Source organism: Haliotis cracherodii, unplaced genomic scaffold (genome assembly GCF_022045235.1).
Source record: "Haliotis cracherodii isolate W230 unplaced genomic scaffold, xgHalCrac1.p SCAF_5, whole genome shotgun sequence".
NCBI classification, from domain to species: domain Eukaryota; kingdom Metazoa; phylum Mollusca; class Gastropoda; order Lepetellida; family Haliotidae; genus Haliotis; species Haliotis cracherodii.
The window spans coordinates 53,980,688-53,996,319 of record NW_027266308.1 but is presented as its reverse complement, the minus strand read 5'-3'; the positions used below and the strand labels follow the sequence as shown (position 1 = coordinate 53,996,319).

Here is a 15,632-nt window from a genome sequence, read left to right as displayed (position 1 = left end):
GCCTGATAGATTGTTTGAACTTGCTAACTGGTGAATTTTAGTTAACAATAACAATAACGTTTAACGATATTTTAAAACAGATGTTGAATAAATCATAATTATTACATCAAATGGTGCTAACATATTAATCAATTAATTCTATTTGGTCATAGTATAATGAGTTGCAAACAACTAGTAGGCTTTTTCCTTTTCCGGCCAATTTCTCCTAACAGTGAACATAGGACTCGCTGAACATAGCGTATTCTTTCCACGGCTCTGCAGAAAGCTTACGGGACTTTTCGCGTGTGTTTTGCTTATTTTGCTTTGCAATCATTTCAGATCGTTATTGCGCAGATCAGAATCAGCAATGGACCAGTTGTTCGAAGCCCACGATGCAGGCCCTGGTTTCGTTGGCATTAAATTTTGTAAAGAATGGTAATATTTATAAATATGGACAATTGATCATTGTTGATGAATGCTATGTTGACATGTTACAAATCTTGTTTTGAACAAACCTACAGACACTGAAAAGTTTTTGAGAAATCACGAAACGGAAAAGATCTATGTATCAATCAGATCTTGCCATTCTATAATCTATTTAGAGCGTTCTATGTGACTTATGGTTTCAAATGTGAAAACGAAGTCATTAGGGAAAGTTGATGTGTGTATTGGCGAGCAATGTTGGTTTTGAATTGTGAACAAAACCTTAACAAGTCCTTAGTTTTTGTTCTACTGTGGATACAATATTGTCAGTACTCGCCCAACTTTTAATAATAAATTGATACCAGTCAAAACGTTGATTTGTGTCTGATTCAAGAGAGCCAATCAAATATCAAAATGAAAAACAAATTGCTTAGTTTTATACTCATAATGTGATCCTATTTCGTTTTACTTTACTAAGTCTTTAGTGATGTACATTCACACATACATTAACATACAAGATTTTGTGGTACTATTGTTAAGGAACTAATCTAGTTTAAACAGTGTATGTTTGCTCGGATATGGATATGTTGGCTTGTTTCCTGAGAATAATAACACTGATGCAGTGCTGAAGCTATTTTTTTCATAACAATGACAGGAATGTTTGCACCAAACATGCAATAAGTTGGGAATACAAATGAATAAGTACTTTTATGATATAATCTTTAAGGAAGCGACTGTTACATTGTCTGAAGTCATTGTCATAATCCCATCTTATGACCCTTTGGATGCCAAAGTAGAACTGTTACAGAATTATGCAATGAAGTTTGTCTTCTGAATATTTAATTTACTTGATAATGCTGATTCAATATATATATTTCAGCAACAACATGCTGTATCCAAAAGAAGACAAAGATAACAGAGTTCTTCTGTATGCAGTAAGTTTTGGCTGTTCATTTATTTACCACTGTGTACATAAATACAAGGGGGCACGGGTGGCCCAGTCGTCTAAGGTGCCGCAGTTCGCTGTGCAGAGTAGCGTCCCTTGGGCATGCCAGAAACCTTTGATTGTGGGTTTGAGTCCCTGTCCACCCCGATTGTATTTCTAGGTTAGCACCATACCCATGCTCGTGGGTTTCACCGATGTGGTAAAACGTCTGAGACCTGCATCACTTCAGGCTTTCTTCCCACAGTAAGCTGACACACCGTGATATAAATAGGAATACTGATAAAGGTGGCATTAAACCCAACTCACGCAGTCACTACATGAATACAAGTATGTCTGGGGTTAATGATTTAGAAGGTCATGTACTTTTGAAGAGGGTTCCGTGATGTGGACAATATACACTGATATAAGGCTGGCAGGATTATGAGGAAGGGATTTTGTTTTTGGAAATAGGTACTTAGCATATGTAGATTCAAATGACAAGCAGTTCAGCAATGGCTCCGGTAGGTTGTTCAGTGTAACATACAGGATGTGAGTATGTTATGTGTGATATTGCATGATCACTGATGGTATTTTGTTGCTGTTACAGTGTCGGAACTGTGACTACCAGCAGGAAGCAGATAATCGGTGTATCTACGTGAACAAGATCATGCACGAGGTCGAGTGAGTATTACTCCTACTTTATTTTCTTGACTATAGTGCGCACTGAAGCAAAATGTGCAATATTTTGGAAAAAAATAAACTGATAAACTGCATTGTATCGTTTCGTGTGAACGAACAGGCAATAACAAACATCAACTGTTTGTTGATGTTATTTATTTCTTTGCTTCAGGAGGTATTTGTTGTCATAAAACTTCTAAATTATTACTTGTTTGGATGTGATTATAACTATGATGTTGAGATTCTTGTTAATTATTGGAGGGTGAAGGGTAAAGCATGGCCCATCGCACCGAAGACCCAGGGTCGATTCAGGGACTGTGGGGAGCTCACTGACATGGTGTTGCTGAAATATTGTTATTACTTTTTTAAAAGTGTTACATGGGTAGGCATATTGTGTATCATATTGTCAGGTGTAAATTCATGATACATCAGTACATTAAGGAACACAACTTACTATATACAGTTAAATATATCAGCATTAATTGAGCCTGATGCATTAGTTTTTTATGTGTTGCAGTGAATTGACACAAATTGTTGGAGACGTCATAGCAGATCCGACACTCCCTCGCACAGAAGACCATCCATGTCCAAAGTGTGGCCACAAAGAGTCCGTGTTTTTCCAGTCGCACAGTACAAAAGCTGAGGTGAATGTTTAGATGTTCATAAATGTCTGTTTGGTCAGTGTGCATAGAACGATGACATATTAACCAGGCATCCAGAGGGAGTGTGTGTTCAGGCGGTACAGACACATGCCTTTTGAAGAAGACGTACTCGCCCGTCTATGAAATCATGGACACTTAATCCTTTACCAGTTTGTCCCTTAAACAACTAGCAGCATTTTCAGTAGATTTTAGCATCATTATATTGACTGTAGCAGTAGGAGAAAGCAATGTAACGAGATATTCTTAGTGGTATGCACAGAACATATGTTTATAGAATTATCTCCCTTAGTAAAAAAACCATCTTGTTGTGATGAAATTGGCAAACTGCAATGTTTTGATGTTAATGAAGAGGAACCATGGTGTTCATGTTGTCTACGATGTGTGTTTGAGTGACATTGTGTGATGTGCGATGGCACATGCATCAGAATAAACCCTCGAACTTTTTGTTTACTGCGAGTTGCAGGTACAAATGCATCCCAAGCAGGGTACCCCGATATTGACTGTTGTTAGCTGAGCTTACTACATCTACAGAATTTTACTGGACTCAGTCTTTGGACAAAGTACTGCACAGTTTGTGTTAAGTTAAATGGGAAGATATAGATTATATTTTGAAGTGTGACTTTTCATTTTACCCATAAGGGTCTAATGATTTGTCTATGTGATAGGGGCGGTCGGGTAGCCTTGTGGTTAAAGCGTTAGCTCGTCACGTCAAAGAACCAGGTTCGATTCCCAACATGGGTACAATGTGTGAAGCCCATTTCTGGTGTCCTGCCTTGAAATTGCAGGAAAATATTGCTAAAAGGGGCGTAAAACCATACTCATGCACTCGCTCTCCTGCCCGTCTGCCCGTCACTCACTCACTGTTTATGTGATTATGTATGAAAGAAGTGCACAGCTGCTGTTATGAAACTAGGATCACTTGAACTTTTTTCAGGTCATCCAATGCCTTATATGGACTGTGTAATAATTTGTTTACTTTTTCTTTTCCAGGAAGGTATGCGACTATACTACGTATGTACCAACTCTAACTGTGTTCATCGCTGGACTGAATAGTTGCTACAAGAACATTGCCATCCGTTCATATTGTATTGTCATCTCATTTCATGAGATCATCCCCATATATCATTGACATGTAGTTACCTCAGACGTGTTCTCATTAACCATGTATTGAAGACATTTCAACTTAACACTAACATACATCTACTGAAGATCCCGGATATGTTTCCATCATACCTTGATCTCCATGTACCAGTTAATGGTGTAGAAATGTGTTATATTCGTTGTATAGAAGGGATGCCAATTTTATGTGAATAAGACAGAGGTCATGTGGATCAGTGAATTATTAAGTGAGTTGTTCACCCCAAATCCTTGAAATACTTTTTGGCTTTGTCATCCATGGGTACAGCAAAAACCTCGATCTGTTCTTCATGTATGAGACAGGTGATCAGTTAGGAAATCTGGCAACCAATGAACTGTTGCAAACAGTATGGTGGAGTCACCTACAGATATCATTCCAAGGGAACCTCGAGATCAGACTGTTATACACGCAAAGTATGTTATTCACATGAAGAATAATGATACGTCTTTCGTACATTGGAGTCAACTGTACAAACATAGCTGTGGAAGTTGTGTAACTACATTCCACTCCCATTCAGCCGATTTTACCCCAGTTGCCCATGCCTCAAGTACAGTAACTGTCTTTGTCCATCACTTTAAGTCAGCAGAGGTTTAATTGGTCCAAGAATGACACTATTCATTGCTTTGTATTCATGAATATTGAATAACTATCAGTCATGTTGAAACGTTTTAGGATTTCTGATATTTTGTTTCGTGAATGGATTTATCATTACAAATCGTATGTATGTTTAATAAAATATTTAATGGTAGACAAAGTGTATATTGTCTGTCACCTGAATGCGACTTTATTGTCTTGTTCTGCTCTTCATAGAGCAGGAGTTATCTGATCTGGTTTTGACATTGATGATATTTCAAGCCCAGCGAGGGCAGGCAAACAACCATGTCAAGTTCTGGTGTAATCCACTTTCTGTTCTGAGTGTGGTGGTAGTGGTGCTCATGAATCCTTTAGCACAATGCATATGGGTCTCGGGAGGAGGCTGTTGAAAAGTAAAATGCAGATCAGGTGGTTACAATGTGTGACTTGGTAGATAGTGTGTGAGGATAACCCAACTCACAATTCATTCACATTCAAACAACATGCACTCATACACTCACTCACTCACAGGTTTTAATGGGTCCCATGAACCTCATGCTTGTCCTGAGAGGGAACTAACACAGATGAGATGGCTAAACTGGTTGCATAGCAAGGAGACTTTTCAGCTTGATAGCCAACTATCCCAAGTGGCCTAATCAAGAAAATCTCCTTACATCCAAACACCTGCTCAAAGCTCCTTAGTTACCCATTGGTTGTCTGTCCTCACATGGCTGACAGGGTGATATGGCTGTACTGTATTCCACAAGGGTAAACTCGGTGAGTCCTACAGCGTTCTTTGGCCACAGCATACAATATGTTAAGAAAGGTGCAAAATCTGTTAACAAACAGGCTGCAAACTCTTCAGTTTTCATTATGACAAAACAAAATCTTGTGAGACATAACTTTTATTAACTGAGCTTGACCAATGCTGGACATGAGTCACACAGTGAACAATCACTAGAGATTCCATACAAACTGGACAAAGGGGCCTCCATACAGCCCAGTCTGCAGGGCCCCCACCGAGTGTGAATGAAGCATGTGGCCTGTCCCAGTCACCACAACCAGGAGGCAGACTTGCCAGCCATTCGTGTACAACAAAACAAGGATGGCACCCTGAACCACATCTGGCTCCCTCGTCATTGCTTGTGACACAGCTGTAACATGGCAACATCCCTCTGGTGTGGATGGTGATGCTGGGGCGGTGGCCTATTACCAGAAACATGTTACCTGGTCCGATATTTACTGAACAGTCTACCTATGGACCAATACATGCTTAACATGCTTAATTACAATAAATCAACATAAAATCTCATTGGTAAATTATTCAGTGATTAATGTCATCTATCCTATTGATACATGGCAAGCAGTTAACTGCATTGGTTTCTTACAATAAATGATATTCTATATTACAAATGATAATCAGAAACAAAACAATATGTGACTAGTAACAATTCTGTTTGCCATCTCTGGCAGAAAGGATAACCGGCTCTGCAGATCAACACTACAATGGCTACCAAGGAAAGACAGGCCAAATCTAGCACAACAGAATTTAAATAGTGTTACCTTATGGTTGAATGTACAGGGCGAGTACCCGCCTCAGCTACAATTGGCACATAGTACATGGTGTGGTCCATTCCACAAAGCGATCGTAGCGCTAAGGTGATCGTAACTCCTATACTAACATAGACTTACGACAGTCGCAGCACTACGATGGCTTTGTGGAACAACAGGGCCCTGGACGTAAGAAGCTGCGCTAGGTGGATACATGCAAGAGTAAATAATCAGCTGAAAGGCACTGTGAAGTATACTGTCTGTTAATGAGCTCTGGTACGTGCTCTGTGTGTCACTGCAACTGGTATTACATGTACCTACTTTACAGTTCTTGCTAATCAAGTATATAAATTTGAATACTTATAAGTAAAAGCAATTAATATGTCACAGTGTAATTTCATCGACAATTTTTTATGACATTTGATATGGTATAGTCTTAAATATATAGAATAAGGTGTTGCTGGTCATGAACAAAATACTAAGCCCTCCCTTCACCTGTTGCTATCAATAAGCATTGTCCTCTCCTGTTCCTACTATATACCCTGCCCCTACCACCTTGCTCACACAGCTCCTACAATGCAGAAATATCATAATAATATATCACTGTAAATAATCAAAGTGCATTTACTGTACAAAGTTGATTCTGTACACTGGACACATAGGCAACAGCAACAGGGTGTACCATCTCTCGGAATAATATTATTCTAGGAAGGAAATCCAAATGGGGATTAACAGCTAATCCACAAAACAAAATTTGGTCAAGGCTGCAAAAATAAGGTCAGACTAATTTTCAGATTTCTAAGATTAACAATTTCGACATTTAAGTATCAAATGTTAATTTACAATCACCTGCTATTGCCCCATGAAAAAATACACTTTCAAATTTTCCAAGGAGGGCAAGTAAATAAGCAAACATATTCACAGAAAAACAATCTTTAACAATGAGTGGACCCATCTATATTGCATATTCAACATATCCTCACAAAGTAACAACATGACAACTGGAGAGTAAACAAGGAAAAAGATGTTTAAACATGAACAAATTAAATATTGAAAATAAGATCTCAACAATGACAAACAGCATTGGCTGACAACAGCAAGACAGCCTAACGGGCGCTCCCTGGCTTGTGCAATGTGACAAGTACAACCAGCAATTATGCAGTATCCAAAGGCTTGGCAAACACAGGCTGTACAGCCAAAACATTTACAACACCATGTCAGTGCAAATTGGTCAAATTAATACATTGTACAAGCACACTAGAAAATTCTTCAATAATCAATTCCATGAATTTCTGTAATATTGAATTCCATCATCTAAGAGTTTGCCTTGGTGCATTACCTCACAGGATCCCTTTTAAGGACAAAGCATAAACATTGACACTGATGTCAACAACAAAACATTCATTACTAATCATTACACAATGCTCATATCATTTCCACCATAATCTGCCAATAATACAAACCAGGTAAGTTTCAGCATTCTGGCATGTCCACAAGTTTCATTATTTCATTAAATGCCTTACTAAATGCTTGTGAATACATTCATGTTGAATTCAACAGGTCGCTCATCTTAACAATATTATGACTGTGAAGTGAGACAAAGTAGGAGTGTAAGTCTGTTTCAGTTTTGCTACACATATGAAAATATACTGATTTGAAACATAATTTTCCTGACAGCATTGTCGTCTCTACCAGGCTATGACCTGCACTCATAAAATACCATGTCACTTTTTAATTAAAGAAAGTTCCCACCCCCAACTACAGCAACGATGCAAGGCTACCTGACAGAAAGAAACATGGCTTGCAATAACGACATGGCAGCCAATGTCTAAAGGTCAAGGTCAAGGTCAAATTAGTTCTTTTATTTTGATACATCATTTCATTAAACATATGTTGCTTTTAAGTAACAGAAATCATATATTATTTATTAAACCAAACCAAGAAAATGTCACTAATTTCTAAGATATGTGATATGTTTGATCAAACATTTTTAAACTGACCATGACCTACATTGTAGTGACCTTTGACAAGGAAGACAATGAACATTCACCAGTGAGAAAAGCAAGCAATGGTAAAAATCACTGCTGTCATACAAACACTTATAACTATTGTACATGTATATTTAAAATGATAATGATATGACTGAGCTGAAGAGAAGACGTCATCCATGGGTGACACTAAGATCATCCATCTGGTAGATGGCGCAGTTAGTCATGTGACAAAGTCTGGCTAGGGCATCGCCAGATGATGATGTACGTCATGGCAGAATGAAACCAGTAGAAAGCAGGTGTTAAACTGAGGTGCCCGCATCATTCCCCGGAGAAGCAGCCTGAAAGTACAAAGAAGAATACACTCATGACAAGGCCCAACACATGGAACAGCCCTGGATCACCATCTCTTCATTACAAAGATTTTTCTGATCATGGTTAAATACAGAGATGTTACAGTGAAATGTGGCATCTGCCCGTTATTTACAAGTGTTGGTTAACAGAACAGTTCTCCCATAGTGTTAACATGAAACAATCATAACCATATCAGGTTACCAGGTCGCTAGGAGTGTTATGGAGATATATAAACATAATTATGATGAAATTGTCAAAAAGGTTCTCATTCATTTGGAATCTATTGATGTGCATGAGTAATCCTAGTGAAAGATGCTTTGGTGAAGATCATATGGCAAGCTGGATTATGTTACCCGATAATATGTTATGAATAGGAATCAAGAAAAGACATATTCCATTTGATTATATATTAAATAAAAAGCCATATCCATTCCTTACATTTCAATTCCAATGTTTTAGAGTTAATATTGCCTTCTGAAAATCTAAGTAAAAGCCCAAGATGTATAAAAGAACACCAAATCAACTGGATACCATGTCAGTTGAAATATCAATCCCATAGTAAAATTTAGCTTTATACTAACACGACAGTCATGTTGCCTTGGTTTCAGAAGGTAAGAAGTAGAGAGTCAAGGAATATGATTCAAGGAGAAAAACAGAGACATAAAAAACTTTAATGTCTTTTTTCTATTTGTGAAGTGTAATTTATAAGAAAAGATATACATATATATACAAAGCTGTACATGTCTCTATCTCGTCTAGGAAACCAAATACTATAAGAATCATCACCAGTAAAGTCACCAAAGCTGTATTGTAAGTGTCAGTTAGTCGGGCAAAGATAGTTATGATATTAATAACTACAAGTGTGAGGCAGTGTATTCCCTGTGAATCCTATTAATCTCATCCAGGATGTCTAAGAAAGCAACAGAAACTTTATTGACTTGACATCCCAGACACATAGACCTTAATACCTAGTTCTGAATAATTGTAACAAGAAAAAGTCAGTTAAACATATTAACCACAACAAAGCAAGGTGGATGAGAATTTGAAAGTACAATCGTGATGTTAACATTGCAAAGGGTTGATTCACAAATAATATTTTGGTAATAAAATGTATTGCGACAGAATTAATGTAACTACAAGAATATGACATGTTGTGCCATGTATTAGAATATAAATATTCCACAATGCTTCAGAGGGTGGCAACATGCTTGACTGGTGGAATGACCAATCACCTTGAAGAGAAAAAGTCAGACACATTCAGAGTTATTGGACAACACGTAATTCCGATGTCTCCACAGAGGAAATACTACCAACACTCACAACATCAGTATCATGCATATTTCATCGTAATTTCATGTAGCAAAATTCTAATGAAGTCATTTTGGCACCTTATGATTCAAAAGGGCATGATGATATTAAGTGTCACCCTTGATGTAATTACTATGACGTTTTTCTTATTGTTTCTTCAGTTTGACCTCTACCAAGATTAAATTTGAAGTAAGATTAGTCCAATTCCACACAAATTTGGAAGAAATTTACCTTTGGGTGGTAAGCCTAGCAGAAGAAATGATATATCTTAATACAGACTACTACTGAAACCATGATGTGTGATGGATCAATGAGGTGATGCAAGATAATGATCATGATGCCATCCATGGCGGAATCTATGAAGCACACAAGGCTTCCTGTATTCCATTCTGTGTTTCTCATCTCTCCTCTTCAAAACATCATCCAAAATACTTGTTTATAATGTATGGGTTATGTTTTGATTTGCAGAACTTATGAACGACATTTTACATCAACAATTTATTTCAAAATTATTCAAACATAAGAAGATTATGGCATTGGGGTGTGGGCTTTCGAGAAAAACGTCCAGCGGCCTTTCTCAATATCTCTGTTGCTGTTAGTCAATAATATATGTTTTGCTTTTTTTTGTTCAGTGGTTGTAAGGGGCTAGTAAGGATGGTTTCAGAAGTGTTTTCCACTGCCTCCTATGTGTGGAAGGGCGTGAGATGAGAAACACTAACTACAGGAGACCTACATTCAAGAAGACATGCATGCTTATCTGCCAACAACTACCGGGGAGGAAGCAGCCTCAGTCCTTTATACAACTCCTGCATTCATGTCAAGATCATCTTTTGTCATGTTGAACCTATGGCCTTATTGTCAACAGATTGGCAGTGTTGTAGATGCGTATATATTATAGGTATTTTCTGTTCATTTTCTGATTATCCGTTTTAATCCACCTTAATGCAACCCACACGTCGCAGATTAACTACTGGCTTCAATTATCAGTATCTCAATAACCAAACACAGCACTTCTTGTAGACAATAAACTCAAAAAACAAAACAACCCAAAACATCTGAACAATTTAAGAGGCGTACCGGCCTTTGATTTTTTCAAGGTGAAGGGGGGAATAAATAAAATATACACAACAAATTTGAATACACAGCATAGTTTTTGCCACTCAAGGGAATTACAAGGACATGTGTTGAGATAAACGTGTGTGCATTGAGTGGGGAATAATGGTATGATTGGTCAGTCTGTTGACATGTTATCCATGGCAACCAAGGGGAGACTAGTCTGGGATGATGGCAGCAGCTCATATGTGCAACATGAGGATGTGATGAAGTACTAATCACGGTGATGGATGGTATTGCAATAAACATGATTAATAAATACATTACTCGATGAAATCCCTACATTAAATGTTAATTCAATAACTTTTATATTATCACAATTATTATCACTATAATCAACATTTTATCAACATGCAATAAATACCATAACAGGTATGACAAGATATTCTTTATTCAACACGACATAACAAAGTACCCCCAAAATACATGAATTGTTCAAGACCCTATGCAATAACCCTCCTATTTCCCCTGAGTACAGGGTATACCAGCAATACTGCCATCACCGAGTCCAACTCACCAGAACACCTAATTGTGCCTGTGAAGCAAAGAAATAGGAACATTAGCTGGCACTGTAGATAAACCTCTGGCCAAAGCAATCCTGAGATCAGAAGAACCACGAGATGCTCATGTGCAACACAATGGGGATTCCAAATATATTCTGTTTGGATTGCTGTGTCATGTATGCTGGATTGTTGTGGATTGTTGCGGATTGTGCTGGATTATGCATGTGGGGGGTGCAACAGCTGGAGGTGGTAGTAGGAGCTGTATCAGGGTGAAACTTTGGAAGATTTTCAAGCTCAGGGACAAACATTGCAATGACTGATTGTATCAATAAGAAAACAAATACTGATAAAAAAATAAATATTTTAGAATGACTTAAAAACAAGAACACAATGTTTCATGTCAAAACAAATGTACCACTGGCAAAAAAATGTGAAAAATATTTGAAAAAGTCTTAAAAAATAATTTTAGATTGATAAAAAATAAAGAAAATAATGTCAAATCTCAAACCACATCATGTACCAAGTTGACATTTGGCAGGAAGTAATAAAACATCATGTAACTTGACCATTAAATCCGTCTAATTAAGCAAAATTGTACATTAAGCACTGAAGGAAATATGGTACAGTAGTGTGATTTGGATGGATGGAAGCATAGCTAAGCAGACAGTGTATGTCTCAACCAAAGACAACTTAGTGCATGATTGTGAGAGGTGACTTAACCAAGTCTACCTGTCAGTGACTGAGTTCTACGCAGTGGCTAAAACAAAGCACAGCAAGGGCAAAGTTAGAAGACTCTTTAACATAAGAAGAAATTCAATTCATAATGATCACTGAATCATAATGAAGCCATGTTCAATACTGTGAAATCACTTTCCAGTCTGGTGACACATTTTTAAAAAATCACCTAAGATATTAAAAGAAAATGGCTAAAAACTTTCTATACATGTTTTGTAGTTATAAATAATATGAATGGAAATATAAAAAATATATATCATTATAAATAACACTGTCACTAAATAGAAAAAAAAAAGAATAGATTTCTCAAAAACAGGAAATACAGAAAAGAGCTTCAGGCAGAGAAAGTTAATGATTAAAACCTAGTCTCACTGTTTAATTTTAAATCAATAAGTGCTGTAAAATAAAACACTAATCAAATATGTGTCTGGGGGTATAACACCCTTTTAGCAATCCTCAAAAGACCAATACCATCTATGACCACAATACAAAGTGTGCAGGTGTGGCATCAGGAAAGTGTTTCAGAACCTTGCACATACTGGAGGTATATCCACCTGCCAGGCTATGAATGGATTATTGTACACTCTATGTAGAAGAATGCAAGGTCTGACCAGTCCACAGGACCACATTTCATGGTTTATACCAGAGTCAGCATTACCATGGCACTCGGCCAATAATCATGTTTAAGCAAACTAGTGTCTGATTGCCAGAGCAATGATGATAATAATGCTAATGTGCACTTATAATGCACTAGCCTCCATGTCGAGTTCATGCTCAAAGCAAATGTCACTCTGGAAAGCTTTTTTGAACAAATGTGTCTTTAGTTTTGCTTTGCACTTTAGACCCACTCTGTCAGGGTACAGTGACACACAGACAGATCACACTTTGTACCGGGAACCTACAAATGGACTTCAGTCGTCTGTTACAAGCAAGGGGTACTGGGGGGTACTGATCTGCCTCAATCCCTCCTGGCAGGGCACTAGCGATGTAATATGATGGTCATGTCAGTGTAAGGACACACAGCAAGTATGTATGGGATATTGGATAAACCATGTGCAGCTAGGGTATTTTATCTTGTCTGGGAAAGGTCAGAACACTGCAAATAGCTCCTTTCAATATTTTATAAATAGATTTATCATCAGGAAGGTTTAGACAGCATTTGATTGGTTATGGATCCTGGACGGACCCTGGATGATAGGATTATAATTTATATACTCAGCGTCATTGTATAAGGATCACCTAGGTATGTAGCTTGTTTGTTGTTTAATGCCACACTCAGCAATATTCCAGCTATATAACGGCGGTCTGTACATAATTGAGTCTGGACCAGACAATCCAGTGATTGCCATCATGAGCATCGATTTACGGAAAATGGTATATGATGACATGCATCAACCATCTCAGCGACCCTACCACCCGATCGTGTTAGTCGCCTCTTACGACAAGCATCGACCTAGGCATGTAGGATGTCAAACATGAACATATGCCAACATGCGTCAATAGGCCAGAGTATGATGTCGTGTGATTAACAATTGAAGAACATCTTGTTGATGCCTAAATGTCACACTGATTGGATGTTTTATGAAACTGGAAAAGTGGACGAACATTAAAAACAATGAAAACCTAAAGATTGAAGGTGATGAAAAGAGCTAACCAAAACAAATGCATGAATGCAACCAGCAGTTTAGTCCATGCACATGCAATACATGACAAGTAACTGTCAATGTGGGTATAAAAAAGTTGATTCCAGATGCACCTTTTGGAAGTTGAAAATGTGACATTTTGTCTCTTTTTATCTGCATGACCCCTCAATAATGACGCTGAGTATATTTAAACAACTTTAAACATTTGCCGCATTAATACCAAAGGGAAACTTGGATGACACCTGAATACTCCATCTATTTGCACTGTGATGACCTTGTGTGGGTGTGGGTGTGGGTGCGTGTGCAGTAGACAGTGGGTGGGTGGCACAATGCTTACATAGCATGGGATCCCTGCCCATGTCATATGTCAAGTGTGCGCTGAAATATCAGGGATGCACATATCGATTCACTTACTGCAGATAAATTTACTTTAAGTATCTATTTTTAATTTCTTTACCTTTACATATTTGAAAATGAAGAATTACATTATTGCTTGAATCTGTCACTGTTTCCTTGAACTGTCTTTGAAGACTTTATTTTTGTGCTGGACACTAAGACAACTTACCAGTTGTTGACTAAGTTGCTTGTTTGTCAATATTTCACGTTCAAGGTGTTTTTCCTTATCAGCCAGTTTGGCCCTCAACTATAAGTATGAAAGCAAGTCTTGAACCATGTCTTGATCAACCTATCTACCTGCTAGATGGCAGGTGCCCAGACATACCGGTAGTTATATCTAGATTCTGTATAACAACTGTCAAGAGCCCTTACGCAGATCATAATACCTAGATTCTAGATGGCAGGTATTCCAGCCAAATTATATCCAAATTCTATGTTATTAGTGTCAGGTACAAATACCTATTGAAATGATAATTCTGTCAATATCTAGATCCTAGAAGGCAAGTGCCCCAACACTGATATACCTAGATTCAATACAGTACATGTTAGATATCCATGCCTTGATAGTACATGTGACGTAGTGAGTATGGTTTTACGCCGCTTTTAGCGATATTCCAGCAATATCATGGCGATGGACACCAGAAATGGGCTTCACACATTGTACCCATGTTGGGAATCGAACCCGGGTCTTCGGCATGATGAACGAACACTTTAACCACTAGGCTACCCGACTGCCCCTAATACTCCATGTACAAGTAATTTCTAGACGCCCATACCCATATGGTCCTGAGTGGGCCTCACGTGGTCATATCGAGATGTCAACAGCATCTAGTAGCCCAGAGATCCAGATAAGCCTTTGGTTATTTGGGTATTTTACCCAGGGGTTTGATTTTGATTGGATATCCACAATTTTTAGAGGGTATTCAATTTTTTTTTACCAACACGTTTCTTGACATTTGGGTATTTTAACCTGTTTCGTAAGAATCCCGTTTCCAATTAAATTAATATGGTCTACCTTGAAACAAATAAGAAACCTAATTCTGCCAATGTATGACTGTAGAAGTCTTGTAAAGACACTAGTTATAACTAGGTTGTTTCTCTCATATTGGATTTGCTCAAGTCGCTTTTTGATGATCAAATACTGTTCTGATCAGTGCAGTGACACTATGATGTGAAACAGTGAATCTTGCCTCTATAGGAGCATAATGAAACAGGCTAACTACAAAAAGATATATACAGATAATAAGAACTGAGTACATGGCTTATGTAAGTCACTGCAAACACAGAAACATATGATATACAATGACATATCTACATGCAGAGAAAATTAGGTGCATGAAAAGTATACATATATTACTATTAAAGTTCAAAGTTGACTACATGAAAGAAATAACTGAAATTACTAAAGAAATAGTCTAGCTAGAAACACACGCAAAACATGTAATGAGAAAAGTATGAACAGCTGAATATGGCAGAAACACAACACACAAGAAGACAGGCGGTCGAGCTAACACGTCACTTGCATTGTTTATGTTTACAGTGTGGAGATGGAGAAGGGTAACAACAACGACGGTGTGAGGGTCTGTCATCATTACAACACTCCATGCTGAAAACTCCGTCATTAACTCAGTCCGGCAGCAGCATGCCCAGACCTGCTCAATGG

General features: G+C 37.8%; 2 protein-coding genes across 13 annotated transcripts in view; one reads left to right on the top strand and one right to left on the bottom strand.

Moving 5' to 3' along the window:
* The first annotated feature begins 276 nt into the window (after positions 1-276).
* LOC139443136 (DNA-directed RNA polymerase II subunit RPB9-like) lies at positions 277-4,540 on the top strand. The gene is made up of 5 exons (XM_071224084.1): positions 277-414; positions 1,283-1,337; positions 1,935-2,008; positions 2,523-2,649; positions 3,658-4,540. Exons 1-5 carry the CDS (start codon positions 347-349, stop codon positions 3,718-3,720), a joined length of 387 nt encoding a protein of 128 aa, XP_071080185.1. The 5' UTR covers positions 277-346; the 3' UTR covers positions 3,721-4,540.
* Positions 4,541-5,267: 727 nt separating this feature from the next.
* The window catches only part of LOC139442677 (ribosome-binding protein 1-like), a 51,655-nt gene continuing 41,290 nt past the window's right edge, over positions 5,268-15,632 (bottom strand). For 5 of the 12 annotated variants that reach the window (XM_071223542.1, XM_071223546.1, XM_071223553.1 and 2 more), the window contains 4 exons: positions 14,139-14,216; positions 11,210-11,227; positions 9,811-9,825; positions 5,268-8,258 (listed from right to left, as the gene is read on the bottom strand). In XM_071223542.1, coding sequence (XP_071079643.1) covers positions 8,220-8,258; positions 9,811-9,825; positions 11,210-11,227; positions 14,139-14,216 — 150 coding nt within the window. In that variant the 3' untranslated portion in view covers positions 5,268-8,219. Of the gene's footprint in view, positions 8,259-9,810; positions 9,826-11,209; positions 11,228-11,924; positions 11,953-14,138; positions 14,217-15,632 lie in introns of all 12 variants that reach the window. The other 7 variants (XM_071223552.1, XM_071223551.1, XM_071223544.1 and 4 more) reach the window with 6 other exon arrangements.